This window comes from Myxocyprinus asiaticus, chromosome 36, assembly GCF_019703515.2.
Source record: "Myxocyprinus asiaticus isolate MX2 ecotype Aquarium Trade chromosome 36, UBuf_Myxa_2, whole genome shotgun sequence".
NCBI lineage: Eukaryota > Metazoa > Chordata > Actinopteri > Cypriniformes > Catostomidae > Myxocyprinus > Myxocyprinus asiaticus.
The window spans coordinates 22,428,561-22,450,081 of record NC_059379.1 but is presented as its reverse complement, the minus strand read 5'-3'; the positions used below and the strand labels follow the sequence as shown (position 1 = coordinate 22,450,081).

Genomic DNA, 21,521 nt, shown 5'->3' with positions numbered 1-21,521 from the left:
GAAGCTCAAACAGGCTGACTGGGTAGGCAACGCACTGACTAGGCCTTCACACACACACACACACACACACACACACACACCTAATATAACTATCCAACCCCCTGAAAGAAAATGTATTCACTAATAACACTAAGATTTACACTAAAATAATAATAATACAAAAATACTTAGTCTTATAAAGTTGTCTTACTTATTCAGACTTATTAATAGTGCTGGTATTTTATTCTACAGCCAATATCATTATTTACTTTTTTACAGTAGACTACTTTACAGAGTGCAGTCATAAAATAGCATCTGATGTCAGCGATGATGGACAATCCATTCTGCGTGGCGTCTCAGTGGTGTGGTGGGTGTAAGAACTTTATCCTTTGTAATCTTCTTTAGCTTCTGTTGCATGCAGGTGGGGATGTCAGATGGAGCGGCAGAGACAGAGAGGGAGAATGAGAAATGAGTTTCCTTTGCTGATTTGAGAGTGCATTTTGGTTGGTGAGTTTGTGTATCTTCATTACCCTTCTCTTAATAGTAACATGGTGTATCATTTATATAAAATTTGAAGTGTTAACGGTACTGGCATTAAGCTTGTCTCTGTTTTTTTTTTCCAACCGAAGAAATGGAGGACACAGAGATCCGTCAGCAAAAGCTGGACAATCAGGTAAGTATCTCAGAAATTCCATTTTATATTTTATCTGACTTGAAACTTTATTTGACCCTTTTTATGTCACACTTAAAGGTATAGTTTACTCCAAAATGCCAAAATTATTACATTATTTTTAAATGCCATTTTTACTTTTAACATGTTATGTTATGAACATATAGAATAGTTACTTCTGATTTTCGATTTTCATTATATTTTTTGAGATAAGTATCTATGCTAGCGGTCTATATTTAACTTAAAGTGACAGTTCACCCCAAAATGAAAATTCTCTCATCATTTACACACCCTCATGCTATTCCAGATGTGTATGATTTTCTTGCTTTTGCAGAACACAAATGTAGACTTTTAGAAGAATATCTCAGCTCTGTTGGTCCATACAATGCAAGTGAATGGTGGCCAGAACTTTGAAGCTCCAAAAAGCATACAAAGGCAGCATAAAATTAATCCATAAGACTCCAGTGATTAAATACATTTATTCAGAAGGGATATGATAGGTGTGGGTGAGAAACAGATCAATATTTAAGTGCTTTTTTACTATAAATCTCCACTTTCACTTACACTTTCTTCTTCTTTTGTTTTTTGGTGATTCGCGTTCTTGATGCATATCGCCACCTGGTTAGGGCTGGTCAAAGGTGGAGATTTATAGTAAAAGAGGACTTAAAGGGATAGTTCATCCAAAAATTAAAATTCTCATCATTTACTCTCATGCCTTCCTAGATGTGTGTGTGACTTTCTTTCTTCTGCAGAACACAAACAAAGATTTTTTTGAAGAATATTTCAGCTCTGTTGGTCCATACAATACGAGTGAATGGTGGCAAGAACTCTGAAGGTCCAAATATTGTCATCATAAAAGTAATCTATATGACTCCAGTGGTTTAGTTAATGTCTTCTGAAGTGATCCACTTTGTTTTTGGTGAGAGCAATCCAAAATATAACCCCCTTTTCACTCTACATCTTGCCATCGCAGTCTCTAGGCACCAGGATCATGATTTCAAGCTTGATTACACTTCCTAGTGCTTAACGCATGTGCAGAGCACAAGATGGCACGATAGGAAGTGTAATCGAGCTTGAAATCACGATCACGAAGGAGACTGTTGTCAAGATTTTAGTGAAAAAGGAATTACATTTTGGTCTGTTCTCACCCAAAACCAATTGTATTGCTTCAGAAGACATTGATTAAACCACTGGAGTCATATGGATTACTTTTATGATGACTTTATGTGATATTTGGACCTTCAGAGATCTGGCCACCATTCATTTGCATTGTATGGACCTACAGAGCTGAGATATTCTTCTAAAAATCTTCATTTGTGTTCTGAAGAAGGAAGAAAGTCATACACATCTTGGATGGCATGATGGTGAGTAAATAATGATAGAATTATAATTTTTGGGTGAACTATCCCTTTAAATATTGATTTGTTTCTCACTAAATCTTATATAGCTTTTGAAGACCTGGATTTTACCACTGGGGTCATATGGATTACTTTTATGCTGCCTTTATGTGCTTTTGGAAGCTTCAAAGTTCTGGCAACAATTCACTTCCATTGATGAGAAATTCTGAGATATTCTTCTAAAAATCTTAATTTGTGTTCAGCAGAAGAAAGAAAGTCATACACATCTGGGATGGCATGAGGGTGAGTAAATGATGAGAGAAATTTCATTTTTAGGTGAACTATTCCTTTTACTCAGGGGTGTCAAAAATCCGGCCCGCTGGCCATCTGCGGCCCTCCGACTGCTCCGATGCGGCCTGCGAGAGACTTTAGAAATAGAACAGAGTTAGGCCCGCTATGGATAAATTATATGTAATGCATATTCTGGGCACTGGATGTCGCTATCACGTGCAGCCGCTCATCGTCTCCGCTAGTGCGTTCTGTGTCATCACCAGCTTCATCCACTGGTGAGGAATACTCCTTATTTCCTAGGATGAAGCGCCCCGCTGAAAGAATGATGCATTTATTAAAGGATTGGTATCAGGTTAGATACTTTACTCATGTACTTGTTCTTGTAAAAATGTCCTGATACCTCACATCATACAACTGAGTAGAGCTGCTGTTGTGCGAGCATCTGTACAGAGTTTACTGAGCGCGCACAGAGACGCGCGAACCGAACATACTCTTCCAGGACGTCCTCTGTTGCACTGGGAAGTATACTGTCATTAATTGGTTCGTTCTAATATTTCGTTGAAACAAGAAAAATGATTCATGGGCTTCCCAGCACTATTTGAGTGAGGACACACTGTAGAATAGTGCGCTGAAAACACTTGCACATACACGTCTGCAAAATAAAATGAAGCGCAATCATTTTGATCAAATTAAAATCGTATTTGTAACGCAAGTAACAACAGAACAGAAGTTATAATTCTATAGCTATAAAGACAGTAGCAGATCTATGTTCTTTGCAGTGCCACTGAATGGACGTCAAAAAGATAAAAATGTGAATAAATGAGTATAATATTTTATTTAAGATGCATCACTGTTCCATCATAAGTGTTCTTTGTGAGTGAAATACCCTATCCTTTATTTAAATGTAGGGCCTACACAAGCATACATAGAGCACAAATTATGATTAAAACGTGCATTATATTAAGCGTACAATATGAAGATTATGCATTGTGGCAATCTAATACCTTCTAGACATTTTTTAAATTATTACAGCAATACGGCCCGCGGCTCCTTATTTTTTTCTGCATTTGGCCCCGACCGAAAAAGTTTGGACACCCCTGCTTTAACTGTTTGTCGAAGAGCAGTTCTTATCATATCAATATCTTGCACAGCGTTCACTTTTGATCAAAAAACAACAAAGAAGAAGGGCAGATGCCCGGATGGTCACAGCGAATCAAGACATTCGTCTCAAGACATGCAAACAGAAAGCTGGATCTGATGATACAACTTTGTTGATAAGACAGTCTCAGAGCAGCACTTCCCTAAATGGTTAGTAAAGTAAATGTTTACTCTGCTGGAACCAAAATGATCCATCATACATGCATCTTATCAAACAATTTGTCATTTTACAGAAAATGACACCCTTTTTGTTTTAATCATTAGACACACAACCTGAGCAGGTTTATGAAAACACTGTGGAGGAGATCAGTTTAGGAGAATTGAGCATTTCATCCAAGGCAGCAGAGACATCAGAAGAGACTGCACCGGTCATCACCAAGACAATCGATCTGGAGATCAGTCCCAAAAACAGCCCTAAATGCACTCTAGACACAGAGGACCAGGCAGATATAAAGAAAACAAAGAAGAAAGACATGAAAAAGGGGCAAACAAAATGTAAGTGATTTTTCAAATTTCATCGATACTTTGCGTATCTGACAGTGCCGTGTCTCGACATTTTGTTAAATTGCAAATTCTTTTCAAGTACTTGAGCCAAAAACTGCACAAGAAGCAGAGGAAAATGATGAGAAAGAGAAGAAATCTGCAAAGAAGAAGGACAAGAAAAATGAATCTAAGGTGAAAGGGAATGCAGTGGAAAAATCTTGTAAGTGGACTGGAGATGTGTCTCCATTGTTAAGTATGATGACAAAAGTTGAAAGGCCGTTTCCTGCTGCACTGCCCAGTGCATCATCCATAAATAGGAAATAACCTGACATTAGCATTGTTAACATTCCAAATACTTCAACACCCATGGTCTTTATTTTAGCAATGCAGACTGATACAGTGGTAGAGTTCAGCATGAATGCAGAGAAAAAACCTGAATCAGAGAGTGAGGATGAAAGAAAAGACTGGTCCAAGAGCCCTGTCCCTCCCACACCAAAGAAACAACAACAGCTGACGCCAAGTAAGTTGAAAACTCAGTCTCAACATCTCCAATGTAAAAGAAGTAAACAGATATGACATATGTTAACCTTTTAGGTTAATGGTGGTTTCTTTTGATGTGGCTTGATGGATCAGTTTTTAATGTGCTCTCTCTGTCACTATAGTGAGATGTCATCTCAGTGACAGTGGCGAAGAAAAGGAGGACGAGAAGGAGGAGGAATACAAAAAGGAGGTTAAAAAAACACCAAAGAAGCCAAAAAAACGAGCAAAAAACAATGAAAATCTCGCTTCTTTAAACTCCAACTATAAGGAGTCTTCCACTGACAGTGATTCATTGGACATGGGAAAGGTATGACATTTAAACCACATCCACACTAATCTGTTTTCTTTTTGAAAATGATGTCATCCTTTTCTAAAGCATGCGATAATGGTGAGCACTTTTTAAAACGCTCCCATTTTTGGTGGAGGAAAAAGCTGTTCTAGTGTGGAAGAGAAGCGTAAATGAAGCCTATCAATGCATTTTCAAATGATGAGAACATGGCCTTAATGTTACGAGAGCATCAAATGAGTTTAAATGTATTAATTTATTAAATAATTATTTCTCTTTCATTTCTATTTATTTCCCTTGTTTTCTCTTTCTGGCCCAGTCCTCTCCAGTGTCTTTGGAGGATTTGGAACAGTTTGCCATGCGTCCTGCTCCAAGAGATGTGACGATTCAGTGCCGGATCACCAGAGACAGGAGAGGAATGGAGAAAGGAATCTATCCCACATATTACCTCCACATAGAAAAGGAGGATGGGAAGAAGGTGAGCAGGGGAGGGAAGAGGCTTGTGTCTGCTTACAGATCAAGTTTTAAAGCATCTTGCTCAATACATTTCAATTCTCTTCTCCAAAACTTTAAATGGGTAGGTCTTTCTGATGGCTGGCAGGAAAAGAAAGAAATGCAAAACTTCTAATTATTTGATATCAGTCGATCCAACCGATTTATCCAGAGATACAGACAGCTACATAGGCAAACTAAGGTCAGTGCCATTGCAGTGTCTGGTTCGCACAATAACCTCATGCCAACTGTTCATCAAACTCTCTCTTTCTACCATTATGTTTTATTGTTTAGAATTCGTTCCATGTAAAAAAATATATGATTTATCTTTTCAGATCAAATGTTTTGGGGACTAAATTCACGGTGTATGATAATGGCGAGAATCCAGAAAGGAAACCATTCATCAAAGAAACGGACACCCTCAGACAAGAACTAGCGGCAATATTTTATGTATGCTTGTTATGAAGACTGTGATTTGATATCTACAGCACTGAATGTGTTTTTTTTGTATCTAGTCTGGTTCTTTTGATTGCAAAAAAAAAAAAAAAGCTTCATATTATTTGTTCTGTACTGTCACGCAGGAGAAAAATGTGCTGGGTTTCAAAGGTCCCAGAAAAATGACAGTAATCATCCCTGGTATGCATGAAAATGATGAGAGAGTTGTTATTCGTCCAAAAAGTGTGAGTATTTTGTTGTGGATTCTAGTTGATCACTGGCAAGCACCAGAGATATCTGAATGGTTGTGAGACGCTGTGCAATATTTCTTTTGGATGTTTAATTTAGAAGTATTTGCCACACTTCTTTCAAATAAGGAATATCAAATTACTTCATCCTCATTCATTCACTGATTAAATCACCTGCATCATTCATGGTGTTCTCAATAGATTCATTCTGTTTTCCATGTCCCAGGAGCTAGAATCTCTACTCACCAGATTTGAGAATGGCAACAAAGAGAATCTTGTCACCCTTGTCAATAAGTCACCCAGCTGGAATGAGCAGACTCAGTCATATGTGCTCAATTTCCATGGCCGAGTTACACAGGCATCTGTGAAAAACTTTCAGATTGTCCATCCAGATAATGGTGAGAGATGGATGATCCTTTTTAACCTTTTTCTATCAAAATACATTCCAAATTCTACTGTAGAGTTTCTATCACATGTAGATGTGAAATGTATGACAATATAACAATGCCTAATTCTAATGCTTGTAGTTAATCTCTTTCTGCAGTGGACTATATTGTGATGCAGTTTGGGCGGGTTGCAGAAGATGTGTTTTCCATGGATTACAGCTTTCCTATGTGTGCTCTTCAAGCATTTGCCATCACTTTGTCCTCCTTTGATGGCAAATTGGCCTGTGAATAAGCTTGATTTATCGTTCTCTGTATTTTCTTTTAAAAAGGGAAAACTTTGCAGTATATTAGGATTTTCAAGATATGTTCTTGCAGTAATAAAATGTTTGCTATTATGCAAATTATTTAGATTTTTGCTATTGTGGAAATTATAAAGTACTGTAGATAATTGAGCTGTTTCACTAATTATTAATGAATGTTTAAGTAGTAGCTTTATGTGAATGAGATGTTTGAAGTGTTGTTTATTAATATTTGCATCATTAATCTTTAATTGGTAAATTGTATTGCTATTTTAAGTGTCTTCTTATGCCAGATTTCCAAGACTGTTGTTGTTGAAAGTCTTTATCAGACACTTTAAGCTAATAGTTTGTGTTAGATATTTTTTCCTTCTTATTTTGTCATGTGTTTACATAAAAAGAAAGCTTGACTGTACTTGTTAAATAAAAAGTGATGGGTTTTAAATTAGGCTAAATTATTTAACATCAAGTTAAATTTCAACTTTTAATTCTTACAACTTTTTAATGTAGTAAATGTAATGTAAATAGTGAGTATTGTAGTGTAAATGGTAACACTGGCGAAGGTGTTGATTCTGTGAAACAAGGATATTATGGAAGAAGATGTCCTACTTTAAAAGGTCCTACTTTAAAATCTGTTGTTGAGTTGAGTGACGGACTGATAACCATAACCCTGAAAATGAAAATAAACAAAGCTTGTGTAAAAAGTCTACCCAAAACTAATACTCAATTAAAATGGATGCAGCAAACTAGTGCCAAAATGAAATAAAGGGACACTTACTGATTTACTTAGAGATTTAATGATTAATTATTTAATAGTTTTTTTAACGATTTAATTACGTATTTAACGATTTATTTAAATATTTAAGTAATTATTTAATGATTACATTTTAGTAATTTGGCCCTCCATGGTATCCCTTCCCACCAGATGTCAGTAAAATCCGTGAACGTTTTTTTCAGACAGCAAATTAAAATTGACGACGAAGAAAGAGAGAAGTTCGCTAACTTCGCAGACAAGTACATCGTCTTATTTTGAGCTCTAAGCAAACACGAGTTTATCCATATAATCTACACATTGACATTAGAGCACTCATCAACGATCTGATCCGAAAGTTTATTGAAGAAGTTAGCAGGATCTGATTATACAATTTGACTTTGAATGGGAAACTCCCACATTTCGTTTTTTACCCCAGACAGATGAACGAAGACTCCTAAGACAGGAACTTTTCGTCTGAGTTGGATACAAGACATACATCGAGAATGCGGGACCGGACCAAAGAACTGGGCAATGTGAGTAAATGGACAAAGTAGAGCAGTGCTGTCAGGAAACCGACTAACAGCTAACGGGCTAACCCACAGATGGTCAGAACACTCTTGCCATATTTTCACGGGGCTGCTGTGTGACCGGTTATTTATGTGTCTGTAGGTCGAGAGTGTCTGAATTTATTAGTCAAATTAGACAAATAGTTGTAAGCTAACACCCCATCTATCTACAGTACGCTACCAGACTGCGGTAAAATTGTTTTTATATTGGACATTCGTTCGACAATTGGCGAGGAGGACCTGGCTGCAGCCTGCAGAATGAGGCGGGGCTACATGTAGGGCGGAGCTATACTTGTCGCCCCGCCCATAACAGTCTCATTGGCTCGATCATCTTTCATAGACATACATGATAGATGTGGTCGTAGTTGCTGGTGTGTTATCATTGTTTGAGAGATATTGAATAGTTGAGCCAAACCATTTGCTTACTTGTATGTGATCTTCAATCCTAAATTCCATTGATTTTATCCTATGTTAAAAGTGAGGAACAAATTGTGATTTATAAAGGCTGAAACTGACATGAAAATGTTCTTAAACAAATGTTGTTGTTTTTTTTAACCTAACCTAACCCTTTTTGGAGCGAGGTGGAGAGATAATCGGTTACAATCCATCAAAGAAATTAATATGAATCAATATAGAATACGAGTGAAAGCACTGCAAGAATGGCATAATAGTTTTCATCAGTTCATCAGCCTCTTGTTTGCTATTGTTGATGGCATACATTAAAATGCCTAAATTCTTAAAATGCAGAGTAATCAATAGATTGAGCAGATGCAGACGGCTTGTATAAAGCAAACTTGGTCAATGAAAGAATCTATTATTAATAATGCAAAATAATCACTCGATGATGATCTGTTATGGCAGAAACCGGGAGACTAAAAGTGCATGCATGCTCTCGTTTTTTTCGAGAATTGCCCATTGCATTCAAGCACATGCTTTATGAACAAATTATCGAAAGAACGACATGGGTTTTTGTATTCTGTCCCCCAATATTAGGATATTTGAATATACATATTACATCTTTATAACTTTTGTGAGAATTGGAGTGTAATTTACAGATAATTTACAGTAGACGGTGGTGTTGGTTTTCATAACCCATATGTTGGGTTATAAATTAAAATGTTTATATTACAACAACACTGATACACTTTTTCATTTTAACTCTATGGTGATATAATTTTTTTTTAACATATTTTATAATGAATTTAATTCATAATTCATTTCTCTAACCATGCGTTATAATGAAGGCTTTGTGAAATTGCACATTTTGATTTACAGATTTGAATGATTGCAGACAATTTGTCAGTCCATGTGACTCAGTTCTACTACAATTTCATAGATGACTGAGCCAATGAGAGTAAGTTATGGGCGGGGCAACAAGTGTAGCCACGCCCAATGTATTGCCCCGCCCCGTTCTGCAAGCTGCAGCCAGGGATACTTGCATTCAGCAAAGCAGGCAAAGTTAGGGAGTCTCTAAAGTGTGAAACGGACAAAGGCTGAAAAACAGATTACTCTGTGGCTATAAAAACGTGTAGTTTTATCCAGATGTAACTTAATATTGTCAAACATGTTAAGTTGAAATTTATGGTACAAAAAACAAACATTTAAAGCCATAAATGGTTTTTTCCCTATGATATGTAATAACAATGTAATGTAAATGAAATTGCATTTAACTTGTATCTAACAGTAATAGATGAATGTCAGACCTCCTATAGCACATGTATACACAACGCCTTTCCACCTTACATGACTTTTATTTTGGAATCATCACTTTATAATTTTTTTTATGATTTTTAACTTTTATTTTCAAAAGTAAAACCTGTGTGTGACCTGATGTCACACCACCTGTTATATATTTACAAACACCTATAACACATCATACATTACTTGAATTTTGGAAATATGATTTTGTGTATTAATGAATTTTTGAAATTCTCAAATCCATATAACTTCCTGGTCATGTGACCTAGTGATGTCACACCACCTGATATATATTTACAAACACCTATAACACATCTTACACGACTTGGATTTTGGAGATATGATTTTGTGTATTTTTTATGAATTTTTGAAATGTTAAAATCCATATAACTTCCTGGTCATGTGACCTGAGGATGTCACACCACATGTTATATATTTACAAACACCTATAACACATCATATATGACTTGGATTTTGGAAATATGATTTTTTTATGAATTTTTGAAATGTTCAAATCCATATAACTTTCTGGTCATGTGAACTAGTGGTGTCAGACCACCTGTAATGCATGCACACACACTTGACACATCTTACACGACTTGGATTTTGGAAATATGATTGTGTATTTTTTATGAATTTTTGAAAATGTAAAATCCATATAACTTCCTGGTCATGTGACCTGATGATCTCACACTACAGCTGTAATTGCAGTGCACTCAAATGCCATAGGAAAGAGGGAAAGGAAATCGTCTTGGTTACACATGTAACCTTGGTTCCCTGAGATGAAGGGATCAAGACTTTGCGTCACAGACACTATTGGAAATTCCTTCTCAACAACCTAGTTGAAGCCCTTTGTACAGTAACGGCAATTCTAAAATTGGCAAGGGCGTTTCAGCTCCGTCCCTTTAGGTGCACAGTTGGCCTATATAACCGGGTGTGAAACCACCATTTCCTCAGAATTTGTCAGCTGAGGGACAAGGAGTGCAACACTTGCACCTCGAAGCTCTGGGTCAGTAGTGCAGATAGCTTATGCAATGTCTCAATTGTCTGCAACATGCGCAATCAAAACATTCTCTTTCGATTATGGCCTCTCAACATTGTGTCGCTGACGCTATGGGAACAGCGTCCAATCACGCCTCACTACTCATGTGACGTCGCAATCCACAGAGGGGCCTTGCCCAAGACATAGACACTTGAGGAAGGATATGTATAAGATGTCACAGGCTGCATAGGACGGTGAAAATATACCTCAAAGTGTATATAGTAATGAGCAATCTCCCTACATAATAAAAACCCAGGAGGGAAAATTGATCTAGACTGGGAATTTATATGAATCTTATAAATACACACAGTATAAGTACTTCACAACCAGGGTTTGGAAGGAAAAGACTTATAAGAAGAGCTCTCAATTTTGACAGCGGCCTACACACTGGCGGCTGTATCAAAATTATAGCAGATAGCCCCCTTGTATAAATTAGCCTGGGCTCATTGAGTGTTGGTACAATTAGCTCTCTTAGACAGTGTGGACCTGTGAAGAGAGAGAGGCCACATCTAGGTTATAAAACCTGGCAAATGGGCTTTGCGAAGAACAACCTGCTACTAAACATATATCCTGCAAGGACACACTGTTTACCCATGCCCATGAAGAGGCTATGCCTCTGGTGGAATGTGCTTTCACACCGCTGGGGCATCGCGCACCCTGTGACTCATCGGCGAGGGCGATCGCATCGACAATCCAATGAGAGAGTCTTTGTTTGGAGATAGACATGCCTTTTGTGTGTCCTCCAAAGCAAACAAAGAGCTGATCCGACAGTCTGAACTGATAGGTACCATCCACATAAATATGTAATGCCCGCACTGGGCATAACAAGTGCAGTGTCTGCTCCTCATCCGAATTAAACGGCGAGGTGGAAGAAATCTTGTAGGCGGACGACCTGGGCCTTGAAGGGCATGGACAAAAAAAAAGGCATGTAGCCTTTTTTGTGTTTGAGAGTGGCCTTTGAAAGTCCCGGCCCAAACTCCAGACATGAGCTGCCTACCGACAGCGCTTGCATATGTTTAACTGAGGCTAGAGCCAGCAGGAGTACGGTCTTTAGAAAGAGCACACATAACTCAGATTCCAAAGGCTCAATCAGGGGCTGTGTGAGCACCATCAGCACCAGGTTCAGGTCCCAAGTTGGAACTGTAGAAGGGTGAGGGAGGTTTAAGCGCCTCACTCCCTTGAGGAACTTTATAATTAGATCATGTCTGCCTATAGAGAAGCCATCCTCTGGGGTGTGGTATGCAGAGATAGTCGCTACATAGACCTTAAGCTTCGACAGAGTGAGACCTGCGGAGTGAGGATCTCAGCTAATGAGCAATTCCCTAGGTCTTTGCCATGTGAAATTTGCAAACACACACCATTTTAGCACGTAGAGGAGTCTTGTGGATGGCGTTCTAGCCTGCAGGATGGTGTTCATAATCAATCAAGTTAATCCTGGCACGTTTGGCAGGCTCCATTCAGGGGCCAAACATGCAGGTTCCAGAGCTCCGGCTAGGGAGGTCAGATCGTGCCCTGTGCTTGAGAGAGGAGATCCCTCCTCAGCAGTATTTCCTAAAGGGGGGCTGACAAGTAGCTCCACCATCTCCGGAAACCATGATTGATTGATTTGGTGCAACCAGTAGAACCGCTTCCCTGTCCTCTCGAATTTTGCAGATGACAGAATGGAGGCGGCATACCGGAGGAAACGCATACTTGCGTTTTGTGGGCCATTTGTGAGCCATGGCATCCACCCCTGGCAGGGCTTGGGAAATGGAGTACCAGAGGGCACAGTGGGTTGTCTCCACGGATGCAAAGAGGTCCACTTCCGCTTTGCCGAATATGTCCCAAATCCTCAGGACTGTCTAAGAATGAAGCCTCCATTCCCCATGTATAGCTCCCTGGTGGGACATCAGATCCACGTCGCAGTTCAGGCAGCCTGGGACGTTTGTAACAAGTAAGGAAAGGAAGAGGTGCTCGCTCCAAAGGAAGTGGTGCCGTGTCAGGCTCAACATTGGCAGTGATCGGATTCCACCCTGAAGGTTTATGTAAGCTACTATTGTTATGTTGTCCAATCAAACAATATGATAGAAGCAGCCCCTCTGGCCTGAGAGCGCACTGAGTAGGGCGTGCACCATGTCTTTGTGAGCTCCACATGGACCTCTGGGAAGAATGGCGCTACTCTTTGGGATGCAGTCTTTTGACGGCGGCAGGACTGTAGGAACCATTCATCCAGGTGAGATCTTGACTGGAGGGGACCACTGTAAAATGATTTCCTCGACCGCCCATGAGAGGACACAAAGCACTCACCGGAGGGAGAAGCGGCAACATCCTCCGTCGGGCCTGACCACTCACCCATAGATGCAGCGATGGACATGGCATCGTCCCCAACATCAGATCCACCAAATGTAATGAGACATTGCACTCCAACAGAGATCCTCATGGGCATACTGCATGGGCGAGGATGCTGCGTCGTCCTCATGTGGTCCCAGTCAGAGGAGGCATGTGGGGGGCACGGGAGGCGGAATTGTCCCCCATAACGAGGATGGTTCTAGAGCGGAGCATCCTGAGACTCATGCCCTCACAGTGAGCCACTTCAGCATGGGTGCGGCCCAGGCAGCAGATGCATATCTTATGCCCATCTGACGGCGGGATGTGTCTCTCACATAGAAAACACTTGTGGAACAATATCTTACAATGACGCGCTACACACAAGCGACTCTTTTAGATATACAAATGTATATATACTGTACACAATATATCATAGCAATAATAAAGGATACAAATGTCTCTGCCAGAACACTGCAGTGGAGCAGGTCAGTCGTCTCACTGCAGGTGCTGTGCTGTCAAGGCGAAGAGTCATTTTGCTTGCTTCTGAGGGTGAAGAACCCATCCGCTGGTGGAGTGTTTCTTGATGGCGAAGCAGAGATGAGGGTTCTTGTCAAGACGAGAGATGAGGAAATGGTAGTTTTGCACCCGCTTATATAGGCCAAATGCATGCCTAAAGGGCGGGGCTCAAACACCATTGCCAATTTTAGAATTGCCATTATTGTACAATGGGCTTCAACTAGGTTGTTGAGAAAGGAATTTCCCATAGCGTCAGCGATACAATGTTGAGAGACTGTAATCGAAAGGGAATAGTTCTCATGTGAATTAATTAAACGTAGGGAAACTTGTTTTCATTGGGTTTTCAATTAATTACAACCTATATTTTTGATCAGTTCCTCACTCAAATGTTTATACTATATGTATTATATGGCTTTAGGTACTTTAGCACAAGTTATAAGGACAACTGTGTATTACTCTTTTGCTTTCTGTTTGGAGCAGGACATCCACCAGCATCTGCTTTCATTGTATGGAAAACATCTGCTTGGATATTCAACTAAATAACTTGCATGTAAGTAACAAGAACAATACAGTCATATGGATTTGAAAATATCATAAATTCGTAGAAAATACACAAAATAATATTTCTAAAATCAAAGTCATGTAAGATGTGTGTCAAATGTGTGTGAATGCATTACAGGTGGTCTGACATCACTAGGTCACATGACCAGGAAGTTACATAGATTTGAAAATGTAAAACATTCAGAAAAAATACACAAAATCATATTTCCAAAATCCAAGTCATTTATGTGTTATAGGTGTTTGTAAATATATTACAGGTGGTGTGACATCATCAGGTCACATGATCTGGAAGTTATATGGATTTTAAAAATTTCAAAAATTCATACAAAATACACAAAATAATATTTCCAAAATCCAAGTCATGTAAGATGTGTGTGAATGCTTTACAGGTGGTCTGACATCACTAGGTCACATGACCAAGAAGTTATATACAGTAAATTGGAAAATGTCAAAAATTCATAAAAAAATACACAAAATCATATTTCCAAAATCCAATTCATGTAAGATGTGTTAAAGATGTTTGTAAATATATAACAGGTGGTGTGACATAATCAGGTCACATGACCAGGAAGTTATATGGATTTGAAAATGTCAGAAATGCATAAAAATACACAAAATAACATTTCTAAAATCAAAGTCGTGTAAGATGTGTGTCATATGTGTGTGAATGCAATACAGGTGGTCTGATATCACTAGGTCACATGACCCATAATTTATATAGATTTGAAAATTTCAAAAATTCAGAAAAAATACACAAAATAATATTTCCAAAATCAAAGTCATTTAAGATGTGTGTCAAGTGTGTGTGAATGCATTACAGGTGGTCTGACATTACTAGGTCACATGAACAAGAAGTTATATGAATTTGAAAATGTCAAAAATTCATAATAAATACACAAAACCATATTTTCAAAATCCAAGTCATGTAAGATGTGTTTTAGATGTTTGTAAATATATAACAGGTGGTGTGACATCTTCAGATCACATGATCAGGAAGTTATATGGATTTGAAAATTTCAAAAATTCATAAAAATACACAAAATCATATTTCCAAATTTCAAGTCGTGTAAGATGTGTTATAGGTGTTTGTGAATATTTTACAGGTGGTGTGACATCATCAGGTGAAATGAACAAGAAGTTAAATGGATTTTAGTATTTTATAAACTCCAGAAAAATACACAAAAACATATTTCCACAATCAAAGCTGTGTAAGATATGTAGCAGGTGTGTATAAATACATTGCAGGTGATGTGAGAACTTTAGGTAAAAAAGTTAAATAGATTTATTTCATTAAATCATTCAGTTTACTTTAAATAGTTACAACAGGGATATCAGTCACAAGAAAATTAAAAATGATCTAAATTTAACTTAATTTGTTTACCAACATAAACATTACACATGTAAAAAGAACCACTTTTAATGTAGTCATGGAATAATGTATCTCTTTTACATTGTGCGTTTTGCACCTTTGAGACACTCCCTAACTTGGATTGCCCTTGTTGGGGTCGATGTTTTGCGTTTTTTTATTTTTTTAGCGTTTATACAAACTTGCAGCCATGATGGTTTGTTGCTGATTCAATTATGAATTTTGTTGAACTTGACAGCATTGAGACTCAATTTTGTTTAAGGAAAAGTTATTCCAAAAATTAAAATTCTCTCATCATTTACTCACCCTCATGCAATCCCAAATGTGTATGTTTTTCTTTTTTCTGCAGAACCCAAATTAAGATTTTTAGAAAAAAATATCTCTGCTCTGTAGATCCATACAATGTAAGTGAATGTTGACCAAAACTTGGAAGCTCCAAAAAAATCACATAAAGGCAGCATAAAAGTAATCCATATGACTCTGGTGGTTAAATGTATGTGTTATGAAGCCATCTAAATGGCTTTGGGTAACTCCATTTTCACTATAGATTTTGCTATTGCAGTCTCTAGGCACGATCATTATTTCAAGCTCGATTACACTTCCTAGTTCTTGACACTTGCAGGGCACTAGATGGCGCTAGGAAGTGTAATCGAGCTTAAAATCATGATCGCCAAGGAGACTGCTGGTGTCAAGATTTATAGTGAAAATCGAGTTATATTTTGGTCTGCTCTGAAGCAATCGAACCGATTTTGGATGTGAAGACTTGAATTAAACCACTGACGTCGTATGGATTATTTTTATGCTGCCTCCATGTGATTTGTGGAGCTTCAAAGTTCTGGCCCCCATTCACTTGCATCGTATGGACCTACAGAGCCTAAATATTCTTCTAAAAAGCTTTGTTTGTGTTCTGAAGGAGAAAGTCATGCACATCTGGGATGGCATGAGGGTGAGTAAATGATGAGAGAATTTTCATTTTTTGGCGAACTATTCCTTTAATCTCACATTTGTTTAAAGCCCTGTTTCGTACCAAAATACCAAAGTATGTACTTTGTTAATAATTATTTATTTTCTAAATTCTTAATTTTTACTCCTGTACTCTCACTAGACTGCTAATGTGTCAGATGAGGATGGAGAAACCACAGCTCTCATGATAAAGCCTGGCTCTGGGAACTCAGCAAAGGAAGAGAAAGAAAATGAGACCTTCTTTAAAAAGGTTCATCATGGGTCATCTTTGAGCATTGTAGCACATTTTAAGCAAACTTTTTTACCGTTTGCTAGTGCAAATTTCCGTTTCTAGTCAAAAAGAATATGTGCATGTATTAATTTTTAATCAGAAACTGTAAAAAGTGTATTATTATTATTAGTATTAAGTTTTTTCCCAATCACAACAGCTAACTGCTGAAAAGTTTTTCTACCAAGTTTGATATCTATGGGGCTTGATGAAAATTACACATCTAACATACAGCTCTAACATACTTAAATTCATAATCATACATCATCATTCATTTTTTTAATTACATGCCATTCATAGTCTGGTTGGTTTGGGCCTACATAGTTTTTAAAGTGATACTCTAAGTTGTCACAGTAATATCATCTTTTTCTCTATATAGGTTCAGGAGATTCGAGAGGGGCTTGTCACTCTTAAGAAGAAGGTGTCTGAATTGGAGAACAAACAGAAAACAGTGTTAGGAGTTGCACTCCCAGAGGACAGTGAGTAACTCTGGGAGAGAATAGAAATTATCTCCATGGTGCTTTTTCAAACTAATAAACAATCATTTTAATAATCCAACATAGTGTTAAGTATGAGTGACTTAGTTTTCATAGTAAGTATTTTATCCCCCACATTTTAGGACAAAATACTACTCTTTTATATTGTGTGTTCGCATGTTATTTATAACCCTTATAATAATAAATGAATCCTCCTGTACCATAGGTATGAAAAAGGAACTTCAGTCCCTTAGGGAAGACATCAAAAGCATGGCCTACCAGATCCAAAAAAAGTTAAAAAGTGAGACCGATAAATAAATAAAAAAAGAGTAATTGTTATTGAAGTGTTTCCACTGGAATTTCACAGATTGATCCATACATTTACATCGCAGGCATTGAAATTAAGAAAGCTGAAGATGATGACAAATATATTCCTATAAACGTTAGAATGCAGAGAGTCCAGGTAAGTCACTGATGTATATAATCATTACTAAAACAACAACAATGTTGTTTTGGCTCAAAATAACCATCTGTTTCCTTTTCTCTCAACATCCGTTGAAAGCATGGTGTTTTGTCTCGAGAATTTTTTGAGTTGATGGGTCACTGTAACACAATTCAAGCCCAATACAGAGACAGAAATGTAGAGAGGATACAAAGACAACTCAAAATCAGTAAGTGCTTTTTGTGTCATGGGATTTGTGTATGGTTATGGTTTAATGTAATAAACCACATGATTTTCAGTAGTTTTACAGATGTGGAGAGCTTTCATTTGCATTATTCTTATAAGATGAGCTCATACAAATATGTGCATAAAACTATAGTCAGTCTGGTTTTCATTACAGCCGGTAACAATGTGACAGACGAGAAGCTGGAATCGATGCTTGAGAGTGGGGAAACATCTGTTTTCACACAAAATGTAAGCCTGTTGATTTGTGTAGTGTGCATGCCTTTTTATATGATTATTAAAAGCTCTCTGTTTTAAATGTAGATCTTCAAGCATTTTGTCTATAGGTGTATTCGTTGCTTCTTTTTCTGCAATCATCTAAAGAAAACAGTTAGCAACAGAGCAATATTACTATTGTCTTCTGATTACATAAGTGTCACATTTCAAGCCTTCTCTTTTGCTTGCTGGATGTATTTTACTTGGTAAGAGCCTTGGTAAGGAACAGATCCATCTTAAATTAAATTGTTTCTAGCTTTGGATGAAGTTGATTAACCTGCTGGGCACTGGTTGCTTAGGGATAGTTTCATTTCATTTAGTAAAGCTCTCAGCCGCTGTTTGTTCACAGGATGCCTTGTTCCATGACCCTTCTCTTTCTGTGTGTCATTAGAAAATAATTCTTGTGATGCTGTAAAAACTACATACAAGACCTAAAATTGGAAATAAAAATCCTGGGGGAACTTTAAAGGTCATGTTTGGTTATGCACATTGCTTCCTATGGTGTTTTTGCCAATTATTTTTACAATTCCAGACAAAGGAAATCTGGGTTGTCAACATCATTAAAAGCACTGTTAGAAGTTAATGTCTCTCATTTTCAGTACCTCCTTCATAGATTTCCACTTCCTTTTTAGAGTTTGGATTACAGTCATTATTCCAGCCTTGCATATTCAGATCACCTCATTATTTTTTTTTTAATGCAACCCCTCCACTCCCTTGCTTGAGATTTATGACAGTAGCAAATAACGTATTATCACCATTTTATAATTGTATTTTAGATGACAGATGCCATTTTATCATTACAAAAACATAACAATGTTAATAATTGGTGTCATATCAGGTCTCATATCAGTTTTGTCAACTGTAAAATTCATGCAGATTTTGAATGATACTCAAGCAACCAGGCAGGCTCTGAATGAGATTGAGTCACGACATGACGAGATCATCAAATTGGAGAGAAGCATCAAAGAGCTTCATGATATGTTTCAATACCTTGCAATGGAAGTAGAAGCACAGGTAATGTAAACACTAGGAATGTTTAGTAAAATGTTCACCAAATGTCTAATCATTTAGAAACCAGTGATGTACTTTAAAAAACAGTGATGTCTTATAAATGTGCCCAGAATGTGATTTTGTCCATATTTCACCTTAATCAGGGCTTTAAGTGAAATGAACATTTTTATCAATGAAATTTGTTTTTCAGGGTGAGATGGTGGACCGGATTGAGGAGAATATTAAGAGTTCCCATAACTATGTGGAAAAGGCTGTTGTAGAAACAGGTGCTGCAGTAAAATCTTCAAGAAAAGCATGCAAGGTGAGTCCATGATAATGTGTGAGTGCCATATCTGTGTACATGAAATCATTGACCACCTACAGTGCAAGTGACCACATTATAAAATTTTTCTGTCCTCAGAAAAAGTTATGGATTGCAGTATGCCTTGCTGTTTTAATAGTAATCATAGCCATTATTGTCGCTGTCTATGCCATATGAGGTGAGTCTCATCCAGCATATTACTTGTATTTGAATTCAATGAATTTCATGGCTTTTCTATTGGGCATTATGGAAATATCCATTGGAAAAAGTACTGTTAGTAGAAAGATCTGGTTGGCATAATCAGTGTTGTTCCACACCTCATAATACACCTGAACATATTTGAAAAGAAATTTCAGGCCTCAGTTATAGCTGAATTAGTTATTGTCTATATCTTCACGATTAGCTCTGGATTCAAATAATTTCAGAAAATTCAAATATTTCTGAATGTAGTTTGAGAATGTGTGCATGCTCAACATTTTAAATCTTGTTTCTTTGTTTTTGGTTTTTACAGTGTGTTCATCTATTAGTCCTTTCAGCCCACCAAGCACTGGGTTTTGTCTTTCTTAAGTTCCAAACCTTTTTCAAACCAACATGGCTATGCGTGCACATGACCATTGTTGGTATCCGAACTCTTTTGGTGGCTACAGGTGCTTGAAACTTGTTGTAGCTGCTTTGTCCAATAAGAACAGTAATTAGAATTCTTGAAAAAGTGACATCTGCTGCACCTGGACATTTAAATGGTTACGCAGTAATTGTAATTTTATTTGAAATAATTGATAATTGTATGGACTGGATTACCATGGTGGAAATTATTTGCGAAAACCAACACTGAAACATGTAGTGAAAAAGTTAAATGGGATTCCTAATATATATCACTTAGTTCCATTTGGCGACAAGCTCAAAAACATTGAATGATGGGCTGTTTGTCTATGTCCTAATGTGTTTAGAAAAAGTTTGTGTTATCTGTTCTGCCATTTCAAACTTGAAATTCGTTGAGACTAGCATTAAAGGGATAGTTCACCCAAAAATGAAAATTCTCTCATCATATACTCACCCTCATGCCATCCAAGATGTGTTTGACTTTCTTTCTTCTGCAGAAAACAAATGAATATTTTTAGAAGAAAATCTCAGCTCTTTAGGTCCTCACAATGCAAGTGTATGGTGACTAAAGCTCCAAAAAGCACAAAGGCAGCATAAAGTCTCCAGTGGTTTTATCCAAATCTTCTGAAGTGATCTAATTGATTTTTTGGTGAATACAGACCAAAAGCAAAGCTATAAATCTTCGCGGTAAATCTTAACATCTGCAGTCTCCTTGGCGATCATGATTTCAAACTCGATTAAACGTCCTAGCGCCATAGTGAATCATGATCATGCCTAGAGATTGCAATAGCAAGATGTACAGTGAAAAGGAGTTACATTTTGGTGTTTTCACCCAAAACCGATTAGATCACTTCGGAAGATTTGGATTAAACCACTGGAGTTTTATGGATTACCTTTATGCTGACTTTGTGCTTTTTTTAGCTTCAAAGTTTTGGTCACCATTCACTTGCATTGTGAGGACCAACAGAGCTGAAATATTCTTCTAAATATTTTCATTTGTGTTCTGCAGAAGCAAGAAAGTCATACATCTGGGATGGCATGAGTGTGAGTAAATGATGAGAGCATTTTCATTTTTGGGTGAACTATCTCTTTAGGTCACCTGTACATATGGGGGGGGAAAATCATTTTATACTCTACTTTTGCATTTTATTATCTGTCTTTCAATATACAACTGATCCTGGACACTGAGTAACATGTTGCATATATATGTATATTTTAACTCATTTGTGCTCTGTCCCAGTTAAGACATGTACTTTTTAAGAAATTATTAATATGTACCGTTACATGTCTAGTGCCTCAGCCTTGGTGCCTTATTAATGAGGGAAATAAATTAGAGAGTTCCCACTGAGTGAGGCAGTGAAGGGCAAGATCACCAAGAGACCTGTAGATCTGTTTCATTAGGTTGCCTCATTCATTCTTATGTAAAGTTATCATTTTTAAATAAAGTACATATTTACCAGATTGTTCTTGTCTCGTTTCTTATATTGTTTCTCTTTGTTTTTAGTCATTTGTGTGTGATTTTTAAACGTGTACGGTTGTGTTTTGTTAATG

At 37.4% G+C, this 21,521-nt stretch overlaps 2 protein-coding genes across 4 annotated transcripts; both read left to right on the top strand.

Moving 5' to 3' along the window:
- Positions 1-379: 379 nt before the first annotated feature.
- LOC127427055 (tubby protein homolog) lies at positions 380-7,247 on the top strand. 2 transcript variants are annotated; one of them, XM_051674381.1, is made up of 13 exons: positions 380-486; positions 609-652; positions 3,429-3,585; positions 3,700-3,930; positions 4,019-4,138; positions 4,301-4,438; positions 4,581-4,765; positions 5,064-5,222; positions 5,326-5,438; positions 5,572-5,686; positions 5,818-5,916; positions 6,146-6,317; positions 6,464-7,246. In XM_051674381.1, the coding sequence occupies exons 2-13, from the start codon at positions 611-613 to the stop codon at positions 6,595-6,597; spliced, it is 1,665 nt and encodes a 554-aa protein (XP_051530341.1). In that variant the 5' UTR covers positions 380-486; positions 609-610; the 3' UTR covers positions 6,598-7,246. The 2 variants fall into 2 exon arrangements, with proteins under 2 accessions (XP_051530341.1, XP_051530342.1); XM_051674382.1 differs by lacking the exons at positions 380-486; positions 609-652; positions 4,019-4,138 and adding an exon at positions 2,544-2,629 and having other exon boundaries at positions 6,464-7,247.
- Positions 7,248-7,547: 300 nt separating this feature from the next.
- Positions 7,548-21,431, top strand: LOC127427306 (syntaxin-4-like). Of its 2 annotated transcripts, XM_051674834.1 has the most exons (12): positions 7,548-7,888; positions 13,965-14,034; positions 16,517-16,624; positions 17,022-17,121; positions 17,345-17,419; positions 17,511-17,581; positions 17,681-17,789; positions 17,961-18,034; positions 18,935-19,072; positions 19,260-19,370; positions 19,470-19,548; positions 19,882-21,431. In XM_051674834.1, coding segments are annotated over exons 1-11 (936 nt in total). In that variant the 5' UTR covers positions 7,548-7,886; the 3' UTR covers position 19,548; positions 19,882-21,431. The 2 variants fall into 2 exon arrangements, with proteins under 2 accessions (XP_051530794.1, XP_051530795.1); XM_051674835.1 differs by lacking the exon at positions 13,965-14,034 and having other exon boundaries at positions 7,549-7,888.
- Positions 21,432-21,521: the final 90 nt, after the last annotated feature.